The 15,266-nt window shown below is 40.7% G+C and overlaps 2 protein-coding genes across 2 annotated transcripts in view; one reads left to right on the top strand and one right to left on the bottom strand.

The window, feature by feature from the left end:
- Window positions 1–892, bottom strand: part of LOC309559729 (radial spoke head protein 6 homolog A-like) — a 32,106-nt gene extending 31,214 nt beyond the window's left edge. Inside the window, exon 1 of the mRNA XM_082263151.1 lies at window positions 690–892. Within this exon, the coding sequence (XP_082119277.1) occupies window positions 690–790 (101 nt within the window). The 5' untranslated portion in view covers window positions 791–892. The remainder of the gene's footprint in view (window positions 1–689) is intronic.
- A 7,913-nt stretch (window positions 893–8,805) lies between these two features.
- On the top strand, window positions 8,806–13,756 carry LOC309560239 (3-galactosyl-N-acetylglucosaminide 4-alpha-L-fucosyltransferase FUT3-like; the record flags this gene model as incomplete). Its single annotated transcript, XM_082263815.1, has 2 exons — window positions 8,806–8,933; window positions 12,643–13,756. 2 exons carry the CDS (start codon window positions 8,806–8,808, stop codon window positions 13,754–13,756), a joined length of 1,242 nt encoding a protein of 413 aa, XP_082119941.1.
- Between the last annotated feature and the right edge of the window lie 1,510 nt (window positions 13,757–15,266).

The raw sequence follows: 15,266 nt of genomic DNA, 5'->3' as shown, positions 1-15,266 counted from the left end.
AAAAATATTGTTTTTTTTTTTCAAAATTGTCACTCTTTTTTTCAAAAATTAAAAATCGCACAGGTGATCAAATACCACCAAAAGAAATACATTTGGCTTAAATATATGACAAAAATTTAATATATTGGATATTTTTTAGCTGTCAAAGTAGAAAATGTCAATTTTTTCGCAAAATCTTCGCTCTTTTTTTATTAATATCGCAAAAAATGAATAGCGCAGAGATGATCAAATACCACCAAAAGAAAGCTCTGTTTGTGGGAAAAAAAGGACGTCAATTTTGTTTTGGGTGCAGCGTTGCACGACCGCACAATTGTCAATTAAAGTCGCACAGTGCCAAGTTGCAAAGAGTGGCCTGGACGTAAAGCAGGAAAATCCTCTGGTGGTAAAGTGGTTAAAGGCACCGTAAGTACAGCATGTATTTTCCATGTATTTGTCACATTTCCCAGGAACACATTTGGTAATTTGCGTTTTTATGTTCCCGAAATGCGCAGTTGTGGGTGGGGCCTAAAGAAAAATATTTCAGAATCCTACAATAAAGAAAGACTTCATACACCTGGATTGTGTTTGGATCAGATCCTAAGGATTTCGGTTTTTGTATGGCTTAGTTCTTATCTCCTATAATAATGAACGGTGCAGTGCTGGGAACGGATTATTTGCCCCCCCCCCCCCCCCGGGCCCCCCATACTCACAGGCTGACCCCATTCGGGCCGGCTTGCTGTAAGTAGGCTTTGGCGTTGTGGATCTGCAGCTCCCGGGGATCCGGAGCGATCTCAGCCACACTCTCCGACATTTCTCAGCGATCCTGATCCCGGCCTCCACCGCACAGTCCGAGCACACTTCCCTTCTGCGTCTCCTGCTGCTAGGCAACCACGCTGTTCCCCGGTTGCTAGGAGACCGACCGACGCTTCCAGGTCACGTGTCTAAAGCCCCGCACATAGTGCATGCTGGGAGTTCTACACTTTCACCCCCGTTCAGCGTAAACTAGGTTGATAAAATAAACAGACGGAGCCTTCCGATGTATCGATTATATCCACACGGAGGGTGCCGGATTACCGCTACAATACAACTAATCTAAAGCGACAGCAACGCTGGTTCATCAATTTGTGTCTTAGTGTTAACCTGCAGTATTACAAGTTGACAGCAGGTGGCACTGGTGTCTTCCAGTATCTGTAACCTGTAGTGAGGAAGCTGAAGGAAGATTGCTGATCTTTCCTATAAAGAGGAAGTAAACCCTCCCAAAAAAATGAAAAAAAAAAATGGAAAAAAAAAAAAATGAAAAAAACCCCTGTTATGCCCCATACACCCGTGCAGATTATCTGCAGACTTTTGTCTGCAGACTTACCAAAACCATATAATATGAGGTCAAACCTAAACACTTTCAATTTGTATGCAATCCGGCAGGCCCTTGCACTACATAGAAAAGGTAAGTCTGCAGACAAAAGTCTGCAGATAATCTGCACGTGTGTACGGGGCATAAGGTCCCTTTCACACAGGCGGACCGTTCAGATCCGCCTGTTCGTTTTTTTGGCGGATCTGAACGGTCCCCCCATGCATCTCTATGGGGGATCGGATGTCAGCGGAGACATGTCTGCTGACATCCGACCCGATCCGTCAAATCTGGACGGATGGAAAACCAATTTTTCCATCCGTCCAGCGGATCGGATGGGATCGGATGAGAACGGACCAAAGGTCCGTTCCCATCCGATTTCCTCCATAGAGATGCATGGGGAACTGACAGCTGTGTCTCCGCACACAGCGCGGATAACAGCTGTCATCCTCCTGCTCAGCAGGGGATCAGCGGCTCGATCCCCCGCTGAGAAATGCGGAATCCGTCCAACGGACGGATAGTGTGAAAGGGGCCTTAGACAAAGGCATAATGAGCTAGTATGCTTCGCATTCTAGCTCATTATGAAATACCTTAGACCGAAGCCCCGCTTCAACATGTTTAGCCGCCCTGCTTCCTGGTTCACATACTCCGGCCATCTGATTGGCCGGAAGCGTGATTACCATACTTGCCAACTGTCCCGTTTTTGTAGGGACAGTCCTGGCAAATAGGAGCCTGTCCCGGGTAATTTACACTTTCTTAATGCACTTATTTACACTTTGCACTATAGTTATATTTACATATTACGTTTTTTGTATGGTCACACCTCAGCACATTTGAGGTGTCAAGTCAAAGTCCAGACCTGAATTCAATCGAGAATCTGTGGAAAGAACTGAAAACTGCTGTTCACAAACGCTCTCCATCCAACCTCACTGAGCTCGAGCTGTTTTGCAAGGAGGAATGGGCAAAAATTTCAGTCTCTGGATGTGCAAAACCGATAGAGACATACCCCAAGCGACTTACAGATGTAATCGCAGCAAAAGGTGGCACTACAAAGTATTAACTTAAGGGGGCTGAATAATTTTGCACGCCCAATTTTTCAGTTTCTTATTTGTTAAAAAAGTTTGAAATATCCAATAAATTTCGTTCCACTTCATGATTGTGTCCCACTTGTTGATTCTTCACAAAAAATTACAGTTTTATATCTTTATGTTTGAAGCCTGAAATGTGGCAAAAGGTCGCAAAGTTCAAGGGGGCCGAATACCTTTGCAAGGCACTATATATATATATATATATATATATATATATATTTGTGGCAAAATAGCCTTGCTTTGTGGGCTACCACGCATGCACATGGGGTCACATCACTGCAGCACATATTGGGGCTGTAAATGTATGGCTCAGTGTACATTACAGCTGGCAGGGTCATACATATAAAAAAGTGTGTGAGCGTGGGGTGAGCGTGCAATCACAACCATTCCCCCATCTCTTTTGGCATACTTCACCCGCTTAGGCACGTTTGCACACTTGATTTGTGATTGTGTACTTGGATCATCACCATTTTACAACACTTTGTATAATATTTTTTATTTAAAGTGGAATTCCACCCTAATTTAATACTTACCTCCATCTTCTCGCTCCGGGTCACCTGAAAAAGAAATGGATAATCGCATATTTTTTTTTTTTTTACTTACCTCGTAGCAAAGAAAATATACTTACCTTACTTCCTTCTTCCTCCTTCCTCGGCCGCGGCCCGTCGTCACTTCCTGGCTCTGCAATGATTCCTGGGAGCTGAACGTCATAGCTCCCAGGAATCATTGCGCCTGCACCGGCCCCGACGTCAGTTCTGGGTCGCGCGCGTCATCCCCTTCTAAACATCTTCTGGGCATGCCCAGAAGCTGTGGAGGGATGACGCACGCGACCCGGAAGTGAGGGCGGGGCCGGCGCAGGGCATCGTGGGACCGAAGAAGGCGGAAGAAGACGCCGAAAGAGATCTCGCTGGCTTCAAGCTGCCCACATCTGAGATGGCAGCGCTGGACAAGACGTTTTCAAGGTAAGTATTTGTCCTAACAGGTAAGTGCAACGCGGGACAGATCAGAGGCTAGCCATTGTGGAATGTACTAGCCCTGACTGTCCCGGGGGTATTTAAAAAAAAAAAAAAAATCCAGGGTGGAACTCCGCTTTAATTATAGTCATCTCATATACAGATGTCAAGGCTCCACTACCTGCTCATTTAATCCTGCAAGAAGTTTGTGTTTTAGTTTTGATCTGCTAGGTAAGAACTATCATGTTTAATATTTGCTGGTCCTTCTCCTTCCCCTTCCCCTTCCCCGTCCTTCAACTTGTTTGAAGTCCTCCCCCCCTTTGGTCGGATGCAACCCGATGCCCCACAAATTCCCCCCCCCCTTTTTTTTTCTTTTTCATTGGCTTTTCCCTTCTCTTGCTCTTTTATGATGTACTGATATATTTATATGTGATAACATGTACGCTTATTTGAAATATATGTTGTATTATATATTGATTCATATTGCTGTTTATTCTAGATTTTATGGTTTGCAAATCTGTCTAACATAAATATATATATACTGCGTGGATCCTGAGGAAGCTAATGCAGCGAAACGCGTCGGTCCACCAGCAGATTTTATTTGTGACTCTCAGATATACTGTTATATTTTTTGTAATAAATATTATATATATATATATATATATATATATATATATATATATATATATATATATATATTATTTTGTCTTTATTTTAATAAATGCTATTTCCTTGTCAATTTATGGCTTATTGGTTAATATATATATAGGCACAATTAAATCCCCATTTTCCAGGAGTTGGTAGTCCTTTGTCTACCACCCTGGTCACACCTTTTTTCCAAATGTACCCCAGGGGAAGGTGCCTGTTGTTAGTTTGACCACTCCTCCGCATATAATCTCCAATATATATATATATATACAGTATATATATATATATATATATATATATATATATATTTGTGGCAAAATAGCCTTGCTTTGTGGGCTACCACGCATGCACATGGGGTCACGTCACTGCAGCACATATTGGGGCTGTAAAAGTATGGCTCAGTGTACATTACAGCTGACAGGGTCATACATATAAAAAAGTGTGTTTAATATCACTTTGACCCTATTATATTGTACCTGGCAGGGGTGAGAGTGCAACCACAACCAAGAGCAGCTTACAGAGGAGGATGTTTTGGAACTTTTTCCCATGATATGCAACTACACTGCAGAGTGCATGAGCATCATGGGAAATGTACTTCCAAAACATCTGGGGTGCCAAATTCGCCATCACTGCCCTAGAATAATCCCATTATTGTGGGATAGGCAGCATCCCTGACCAGTAAGAAAGCTTGGAATGCAAAAGAAGTGGAGACAATCTGAATATCTACAGGAAAAGTTGACATCTGTGTATAACTTCAGCATATATCTTTGAATCTTTGGATCATTTTGATATCTGGTTTTTACTGATTGTGATCCTCTGCATATACAATTTTACATGCTTTGCCCAATCTTGCCAGATTTGTGATGGGATTATGCCCCCCCCCCCCTTTTGATTATTGTTTACTTTGCCTTCTATTATTTCTCCATGGTTTTTTATCATTTTTATGATTGTCATGGTAGATCTGCACACTAATCCTATGCAGGAGATTTACTAAAACTGATGCACACAAAATCTGGAGCAGCTGTGCATAGTAACAAATCAGCTTCTAACTTCAGCTTCTTCCATAAGGCCCCTTTCACACAGGCGGACCGTTCAGATCCGCCTGTCAGTTTTTTTGGTGGATCTGAATGGTCACCCCAATGCATCTCTATGGGGCATTGGATGTCAGCGGAGACATGTCCGCTGACATCCGATCCGATCCATCAAATCGGGATGGATGGAAACCCTATTTTCCATCCGTCCAGCGGTCCGGTCCCATCCGATTCCCCCATAGAGATGCATGGGGACCTGACAGCTGTGTCTCCGCACACAGCACGGAGAACAGCTGTCATCCTCCTGCTCAGCGGGGGATCGGCGGATCGATCCCCTGCTGAGAAAAACGGAGTCCGTCTGACAGACTCCATGTGTGAAAGAGCCCTTAAGCTTTGCCAATAAAGCCTAGAAGCTGATTGGTTACTATGCACAGCTGCACCAGATTCTGTGTGCACCAGTTTTAGTAAATCTCCGCGATATGTGTACTATCTACCCAAATGCATGCAGACACATGTGATTTCCATGCTCAAAACATCTTAATCAGAAAGGAACCATTTAAATCTGGCAACGCATTAAACACACAAAACATGCAATTTACTGGTGTAACCTGGACTGTAGTTGATGGAACCTTTTCCTTTTGTTGCTTCTGTCTTATCCTTCTGCAGTGTGGACAGGGTTAAATTGAATATTCATTATTTCAGAAGTAATTAAGGAGACCACTTTGGAATGCTCTTTTGCTGATTATCTCTAGTGCAGAGGACAGCCATCTTGGCTGGCTGAGCGGGGTGTGTGAAGTTCAGGTGTGCAGTGAAATCACAAAACAATTCTGTGGCTCCTCTGGGGATATTGCTACACTATTTATTACTGAAATGCACATTAAGGTGCAGAATAAATGTGGTGTGGTGAGGTATCCTTCACTTTAAATGGAATTAAAATGCATGTACTAGCTATCCATAAAAATGTATTTGCATTTTAGCGCACCAACATCGAAATGTACCATGTGCTGCAGTGCATTGAAAGAAATGGTGCAGGTATGTTTATCAATGCATTGGCACCCTTATTCAAAATTAATTGACTGCCTTAACACAACTCACCTTAACATGTACGGGAGTCATAGAAGATACAGAAAAAGAAAATTATAAGGAATATAAGCCTCTAAGCCTACACTTTAACCTTTGTGTCCATGCACACATAGGCTTTTAGGCCCTTTTCACACTGGCAATGTCTGCCAGCGGATCCGCCGGCTCAGCAGTGTTTCAAGGCATAAAACATGGGGAGAAGTGCATGTATTCTAGAGATGTTTTTGCCCTGACTAGAGTTGCACCGATACCGAGACTAGTATCGGTGCCGATATCGAGCATTTGTATGAGTACTTCTACTTAGGCCAATGCTCCCGAGGCTTGATCCGATACCTGGATCAAGCCTCGGGTCGCTCCTGGAAGTTAGTGGGCAGAGAGGGTGGGAAGGGAGTCATCAACAAGCTGGCAGCAGCGGCAGGTATACTGGCCAGGGGCCAGGCAGGGGCGCAGGGCTGTGTTCTGTCAGAACCGGCGACCTGGAGCCATAACATACGATAACAGAAGTGAGTGACGTTCCGTCAGAACACCGCGACACCCATCTTGGTACACCCTGCACTCAGCCGCAGTAAGCCTGCAGTCACAAGGCGGCAGCGGACATCTTGTTACATCCAGCCCATATAGTTTACTAACTATATGGGCTGGGTGTAACAAAATGTCCGCTGCTGCCTTTTGGGCATTACAGCATTTGTCTTGCTAGCAAAATCCTTTAATCTTTTATCCTTGAATCCTTAAATATTGTCTCATTCATTATTCCAAATTGGAACTTACCAATCAGTGCTGCCTTTCAGTGCCCATCAGTGCATGCCCATCAGTGTCTCCTATCAGTGTTACCCATCAGTGCCACCTATCATTGCCCATAAGTGACGTCCCATTAGTGCCACCTATCAGTGCCCATAAGTGCTACCTATCAGAGCCCATCAGTGCCACCTATCGGTGTTCATCAGTGCCCCCCATCAGTTTTCATCCATCAGTACCACTCATCAGTGTCCACCAGTCAGTGCCCTCTAACAGTGATCATCAGTGCTGCATATCAGTGCCACCTATCAGTTCAGTGCCCATCAGTGCAGCATATTAGTGCCTCCTAATCAGTGCCACCTCATCAGTGCCCTTCAGTGCCGCCTCTCCAGTGCCACCTATCAGTGCCCATCAGTGCTGTCCATCAGTGCCACCTTTTAGCGACACCCATCAGTGTTGCCTCATCAGTGCCCATCAGTTCCACCTAATCCTATCAGTTACAGTTCTTCATAATTATAAAGAAGATATCATTAGTCGGTATTGTGCTTTGAAAACTGTCACATGACATTAAAAATTATTGGTAATCAATATCGGCAAGTACTTGAAAAAAAGTATTGTTACTTGTACTCGGTCTTAAAAAAGTGGTATCGGTGCAACCCTAGCCTTGACATACGCTTAACCTCCCTGGCGGTGTTCCCGAGTGTGGCTCGGGGTGGAATTTCATTGCCATTAGCGGTAACCCCGAGCCACACTCGGGGTACCGCAAGGGAGCATCGCTGGGTCCTGGAAGAGGTGACTTACCTTGTCCCCAGGATCCCACGATGTATTCTGGCAGCATGCGGTGACCGGATCTTCCATCTGATGCTGTGTGCCCTGGCTTCCGTTCCCTGCGAGCGTCGCCTTGCAGGGGGGGTGGAACCGGCGGCAAATTCAAAAAGTAAAACACACAAACACACTGATATATTGTAATCATATTGGATTACATTACTAAATAAAATAAATTGACATTAGTTTGCCCCCCAGTGCCCTTGCCTGCAGTTTTACTGTACTATATACATACAGTATATATATATATATATATATATATATATATATATATATATATATATATATATATATATATACGTATATATATATATATGTGTATATATATATATATATACATACTTGAACTTATTTATAGTTATTTATTATATTATAATTTATGATTTTGTGTTTCAAAATGTATCATACCCGAGATGTTATAAAGAATAACGCACAGTAAAAAAAAATCATATGTAAATAGATGGTTAGGGCTGCTCGTCCTTAAGAATTACATGCAAAATAATTGTACCGCTTTCAAGACCTAAAATCGGAAACAATCATACCTCAGGGAGGTTAAGCTTATGTTCACACTGAGACTGGTTTGAAATCCTGCAAGTTCAGCTGAACTCGCACGATTTCAAACCAGTACTTTCAGTCCAGCTTCGGGGGCGATTTCACAGACATCTGTGCGGGTTCCTATTGAAATCGCCCCCCGAAGTCGCCAAGAGTAGTGCAGTAACTGCTTTTGGAAATCTGTGCGGCACCGCAAAGTTGGCGTTGCACCGATTCAGATGGTGCCATTGCCGGTAATAGGCTCCGATGTCAAATCGGCCCAAAATGAACATGGACTTAATGGTGGAATTTTATATAGTCTTTTTAGAAGAAGAAAAAAAAAAAACAATTGAGTCTCAAAGCACATAAAGAGCTATATTATATACCATTAAATGACCTTAGGCATGGGAGGGAAGCTTGTGGCTGTGTTTGGCTGTGGATTCCTGATAAATGTTTGTGTGTCACTCTGAAGTCTTTGATGACAGGGATGTTAATGCTTTACTATACCAATACTACATAAACAGAGACTTCTCCCAAGTCATCTGCAAGTCATTAAAGTCTAAAGTGTAGAAGGACCATTGTATATAATGAAGTGGACAGGGAGAAGGCACGGTACAGAATCAGGTTTAAAGGACGCTTGCTACACAAAGCTTTTTGATGGTCGTTGCATGTCTTCTTCCTCTACCGTTGTCATGAAAAGGTTCTTCCAAAAAAAGTAAGTGCACATGATGTTCTAAAGCCTAGTGAAATCAGGTAACATGAAGATTTTCTCAAACATCCAATGTGGTTCAGGAGAAGTTTCCGGTCTTTACATTTTTTCTGCATGATTCAAAATTTGTAGAAAAATCTTGTTTTATCCCACATCCCTGCATTTTAAAATTTTAGGGTTGCAGTCCTATATATTTACCAGGATTTCTTTTTTTTTACTTTTTTTTTTTTTTTTTAATTTGTATTAAACTTACTGTATTTTAAAATCACCAAAGATGAAAATTAACAACAAGTATTATCAACTTTTTTCCCACAAGCACACAAATATAGCTACTGTCCTTTACCCATTTACTATCCTTGATTTTGGAAGTTTCACAGGGACCCATTTATTATTAAAGGATACTATTAATATAGTTATTAATATGATATATTATGGTATATTTTCTATTTTATTCTGTTTTAATTTTCACCCTTGCACCCATTTGTAAAATGCGGACACCATAAGCTTTGCCCTATGTGCTTTCCTTTATGATGGAAGTTTCACAGGGACCCATTTATTATTAAATGCTATATATTTATTAATATAATTACAGTATATATACACAGTATTTACACACACTATTATACATTTATTTATTATTTTCTGTTTTCTATTTTTTTCTGTTTTCTTTTTCAACTTTACATCTATTAAAAATGCTGATGACATAAGTTTTGCCATAAATTTATCTCTTTTATTAGCATGTTGTCACAGTGAAATTTATTTTCTCATAGGACTTCTCCAATTTATAACATGTTCTCAGGTTTTTAAAGTTTTAGATTATCTGTAGACTTTTTGTTTTGAGCACAATTAAAACATGGCTACAAAAAAATGGTAAAAGCCCTTGAAATGTGGCAAGAGTGCTAGATGTCTATATATTTTTTTTTTTTATAAACGACTTCCTACAGCTGTGTGTTTTTAATCCAAATATGAAGGAATATATTGTATGTTTCAAAGACATATATGTTATAATTCATGTCTAGGTTTTATTTCCACTTTTGCAGCCAAATTGAGATAACTCCTACTTTATATTTGTAATGTGCTCATTTGCATATCATAACATAAAATAATATAAAAAAAATAGCTGCTTACCTTTTAACCACTTCAATACAGGGCACTTTCACCCCCTTCCTGCCCAATCCAATTTTCAGCTTTCAGCGCTGTTGCAATTTAAATGACAATTTTGAGGTCATGCAACACTGTACCCAAATTAACTTTTTTATAATTTTTTTCACACAAATAGATCCTTCTTTTTTCAGTATGTAATCACAACTGTTTTCTTCGTCTCTGTTATAAAATATTACAAATAAATAGTCTTTCTTTATAAATTTAGGCCAAACTGTGTTTTGATACATTTCTTTAGTGACAATAACCCAAATCAGTTTATATTATTTAGTCTATTATTTGCTCTAAATTAACCTGTTTTTAGTGTGCTGACAGATTTCATTATCATTTGTCAACTAGATGTGCATGACTGCCTGTCTTAACAAGGAGTTAAAGTGTAACTAAAGCACATTTTTTAAAGTTTTGGATAGAGATTAGAGATTAGAACCCCCGCCAAGTTTTATTGCTATCTGTGCCCCCGTTAGAGAGATTCACCCTCTCTACTGTTCCTGTTTACTGTTTTTGAAAGTGAAATTAAAAGAAAATCCCAAACTGTGGGTTGACATCAGAACAGGCATAGAGGGGAAATCTTCCAATGTGAACACTAGTTCTGGTGACCCTGGTGATACCTTAGGATTGTCTCACTTTGGTGGGATTTTCTCTCACTTTCTGTTTTGGCTACGAGATAGGAATTTTTGCAGCGGGACACAGATGGCAAAAAAAAAAAAAAAAAAAGATAAAGTTTTACCTTTAGTGACACTTTAAATTTCTTAAGACATTGGGGGAATTTACTAAAACTGGAGCAGACAGAATCTGGGGCAGCTGTGCATAGTAACCAATCAGCTTCTAACTTTAACTAACTTGCTCAGCTAAGCTTTGATAATGAAGGCTAGTAGCTGAGTGGCTGTCATGCACAACTGCTGCAGCTTCTGTCTGCTTCAGTTTTAGTGACCCCCTAATTGTATGTTAATGCACTGTCTCTGAATCTTGTCCCCCAGTCTGTCCCTTATCTCCACATTGCCATCTTTTCAAAACAATAGAAGCTGCCCATAGAGTTAAATTTACCTGCCATTGTCCAATACACTTTAAAGTTCACAAGAGAAGAAGAGAATATTGGGTTTCATTTTGTTTCTCGACAGCTCAGCTCACCCCACTCCTTTTTTACAACTTGACTTGAGTGCTTTTGCTATGAAAATTGAGAATTAACTACTTCATAGTGTCTACAGCTACAGAGGTCAGCGAGTGCTTATTTTAAAACATATTTACTGATTGTTAAAGTGTATCTATGGTCAAAATGTAAAATTATATATTAATTTCCACACTGGATTAAAAGTATTTCAACAACAAAACATAAATAAACAAACAAAGAAATAAAGAATATATATAATATATATGAAGTAAAAATAAATAAAATATACAACAGTGGCAGCTGGTGCTCAAAGTTTTGGCGGGGCAGCAAACAAACCTCCCCCCCTTACTTAAACTCACCATTCCCCTTCCCCCCTGGGGATGACAGACGGAAATGCTGCCTTACCTTAGGAGATGAGGAGGGGTAGGGCTGCTGCTCTTCGCTCCGACCGAGGGAAGAGCCGTGGCTTCTCCCCCCGGTCGGACAGACTGGCTTCTCCTCCCAGCCAACAGAAAGTGGGTCTTGATTGGCCGGGAGTCCTAAGACTCCCTGGCCAATCAGGTCTCACGACTTCTTCCTGATTGGCCAGGAGGAGAATCAGGAAGACAAAAGTGAATATTAATTCGCTATTGTCATACAACTGGGTGGGCTCAGGGCGCAGTGCTCTGCGCCCTGAGCCCACCCTTTTTTTTAAGCCAAATAGAGCCTCAGCCTCTAATCATGTGCTTCTATAAAAAAAAAACATTGAAATTCATGCGTCTGGCGCCCTGCATGGAGATTAGGGGCTGGGCACATGGATTAGGGGGGCGGCGCCCCTGCGCTCCTTATGGACGGGCATGCCACTGAGACTCAATTAAAACTGGCCAAAACAGTATATGCTTTTCTAGCTTCATTGCTAATATATGTTTTTACCCTTATTTACATTCACATATCACTTTTCTCTATTCAGTGTAAGTGGGGTTGAATAAAAAGAAAAATAGGGAAAACTATTTTCCAGCAATCACACAGCACTGCTTCATTCATGAACTTTTTGTGAACCACATTCTGGTAAACTATTATATTCTGGTTGGAGTAATTCCAGCAGCTATTTGGTCTGTCAACGAAGGATTTCCATAGAAAAAAGTGAGAAGAAAAAGTGGTTAAATAAATGAAAAACTGAGGAAGGCACAGCAGTTATGTTATAGGTAGAATTGCAATAGACTACCTTCTGATTTTCTTACATATATTACTCAGATCACACTCTAGTGGCCACCTAACAATATGTGCAAAGTGGCCCACGTGATTTATGTTTTAACAGACAAATAAGTGCTACAATATAATTACAAACGTAATATTTAACAATTTTATTAATAAATACATTTCTAAAAAAAAGTCAATATAGTAGTAGTATGCTTTTCAGAAACAGCCCTACTGAATCTAATGTCTCCTTTGCTTATTTCTTTTCAGATTAAACTCAGCAATGAAACCATTTTGTAATCAGAACTTGATCATAATAGTCCCAGTTCTTTTCTTTGTGATATTCTTCACCTGGTCATGGCAAAGAGCAGGATTCTCCATGGTCCTTGAATGTAAACAAAGAGACATTATGCGCACAACATCAGATAAACTTCCAAATGACTCCCCAATTTCAGTGCTCAATAAAGAGAAAGAGCTCCTTGTTCTTGTTTGGGTTTGGCCTTTTGGGGAACCATTTTCGTTAAATACTTGTTTAAGTGTTTACGGAATCTCTGGCTGCAAACTGACTGCGGACCGAAGTCTCTACAACACGGCCGATGCTGTGGTCATGCACCATGTAGATATCATGTATGAAAAAAATGTGCCTCTGGATCCAAGGCCTCATCACCAGCGCTGGGTTTGGTTCAACATGGAACCCCCTTTGATCATTAAAAATCTCCACTTCTTAGACAATATGTTCAATATGACCATGACATTTCGCCAGGACTCTGATGTCTATAGACCTTATGGCCGTATTGAAGCTTTGAGAGAGCCTCAAAGTTTTACTATCCCAGTAAAGTCTAAATTGGTCGCTTGGGTGGTCAGTAAGTGGTATCCAGGTGTACGGCGTAATGAGTATTATGAGGAGCTGAAAAAGTACATTCCAATAGACGTTTATGGAAAGAACCACTTGAAGTTATCGTGGGATGACTTTTATACAACTATCTCTCAATACAAGTTTTATCTGGCCTTTGAAAATTCCATTTATAAGGATTATATAACTGAGAAGCTGTGGTCAAATGCTTTTGACTCTTGGGCTGTACCTGTCGTGTTAGGGACAACTAGGAAAAACTATGAGAGATTCCTTCCTGGGGAAGCCTTTATTCATGTTGATGATTTTTCAAGTGCAAAGGACCTAGCAGATTACCTTTTTCAGTTGGACAATGATGATGAAAGATACAAGAATTACTTCAACTGGAGGTCATTGTATCGAGTAAGAAGGGAAACTGGGTGGGACAATCACTATTGCAAAGCATGTAGGGCATTAAGGCAAGCTCCAGATTATCAAATCATTCCTAGTTTGGAAAAGTGGTTCTTAGAGGGCACTAATGTATATGACAAATAACCAGGGAAAAATTAAGATATATTAGGTATTAAAACAGACTCTGTCATGGGGGAAAACCTCCAAGACTACTGCATGTATATACTGCAGGCCCAGCCAAACGGTGGACCATTTGGACAGGCAAAGTTCCAATACAGCTGGGTACTGTCAGAGCTTGCTACTAAGTCTTGACACCCACATTTCTATTGGCACATCACCACCATGGGCACTTTGCAGGCCAATAGGATTGTGTGAGAGGAAGGAAAGCTTGGACAAGATTCGCCGCTTAAAAAAAACAGCGGAGCTTCATTTGTCAGAACTTTCTGGCATTCAGCCATCATAAAAGGGTTTGGGAGAATGCTGAAGGGTATTTGTAGGCACCCTAGGTGCCTGTGTTTTATACCTACAGCAGGTTTTATTCCCAGATGACAGAATCTCTTTAGGTTTGTTACCTATGTTCCTGTGGAACTTAGCCTGGCTTTGAAAATAAACATGTTGCATTATAGTGAACACCAAGGTTTTGCTATTAGTAACAACTGCACCTTTCATGTCCTCAGCTGTTATAGATCATAATTTAATGAAATCCATAAATTACCAGATATATCACATTTGGTGTTCTTGACTCTGTCCCCACTGCAAATATTTCCTATAATTTCTTGTCTATTGGACAGATATCAAATAGAGCGATACAATAAATATTCCCAATGAGTACACAGGCAACTATAAAAACATAGGAGTCAGGAAGGTTCTAGAACTTTTGATTGCGTTTGTTTTCCCAGTTGAGGGGATCCCCTAAATTTCTGTCCAAGTGGTGGGTGTCATAAAGAACAGGAAATCAAAGGAATCTTTGTAAAGTATAAGTTCAACTTTGGGGGGAAAAAATAAATTACCATATTTTTGCAGAAAAAAAGTGAATTTATTATTTCTTCCCCGCATGAGCCTGCGAAGCATAGCACCCATGATCAGCAGTTCATGGGAGCAATCCCAGGCTCCTGCAGACACCTCCTCTAGCTTTCATGCCCAAAGCTCTATATGGTCTTTCTGTTTGAAAGCTGGAGGAAATGTTAGTTGACAAGAGGACACTCATCAGCATCCTTGCAGTCCATTGAGAACTACGAGCCATCTACTGTGGTGGCAGAAGGGACTTGTAGTTTCTTCATGTGAAGCCCCGCACAGCTGCGCCAGTTTTGAATGTGACAATGGATGCAGGGGAGAGGAACCACCGCACACTTTCACACGGTGAGGGGGATAAAGTGGTGCTGGAGCATGGTATACCCTAAATACTGGTGTAATGTATAACATGCTCCAAAAGTGAACTTAGCCCAAAAACACGACAATAAACCCAACAGAGGATCTAAACTTTCTTCATTGCATTCAAAATAAAAAGCAATTCTGAAGGCTTGAAATTGGTTTACTTTTAAACTAAATAAATCAAATTTAAACTGTCCTATTTAGAGGTTGTCATTAGCAACATGCTAAAGATAATGTCATAATACATAAAATAATATACATACAGTAACAATATATGTCAAAT

The sequence above is a fragment of the Pelophylax lessonae genome (genome assembly GCF_965119305.1).
Source record: "Pelophylax lessonae genome assembly, chromosome: 7".
NCBI classification, from domain to species: Eukaryota; Metazoa; Chordata; class Amphibia; order Anura; family Ranidae; genus Pelophylax; species Pelophylax lessonae.
This window is presented reverse-complemented; position numbering and strand designations above follow the sequence as displayed.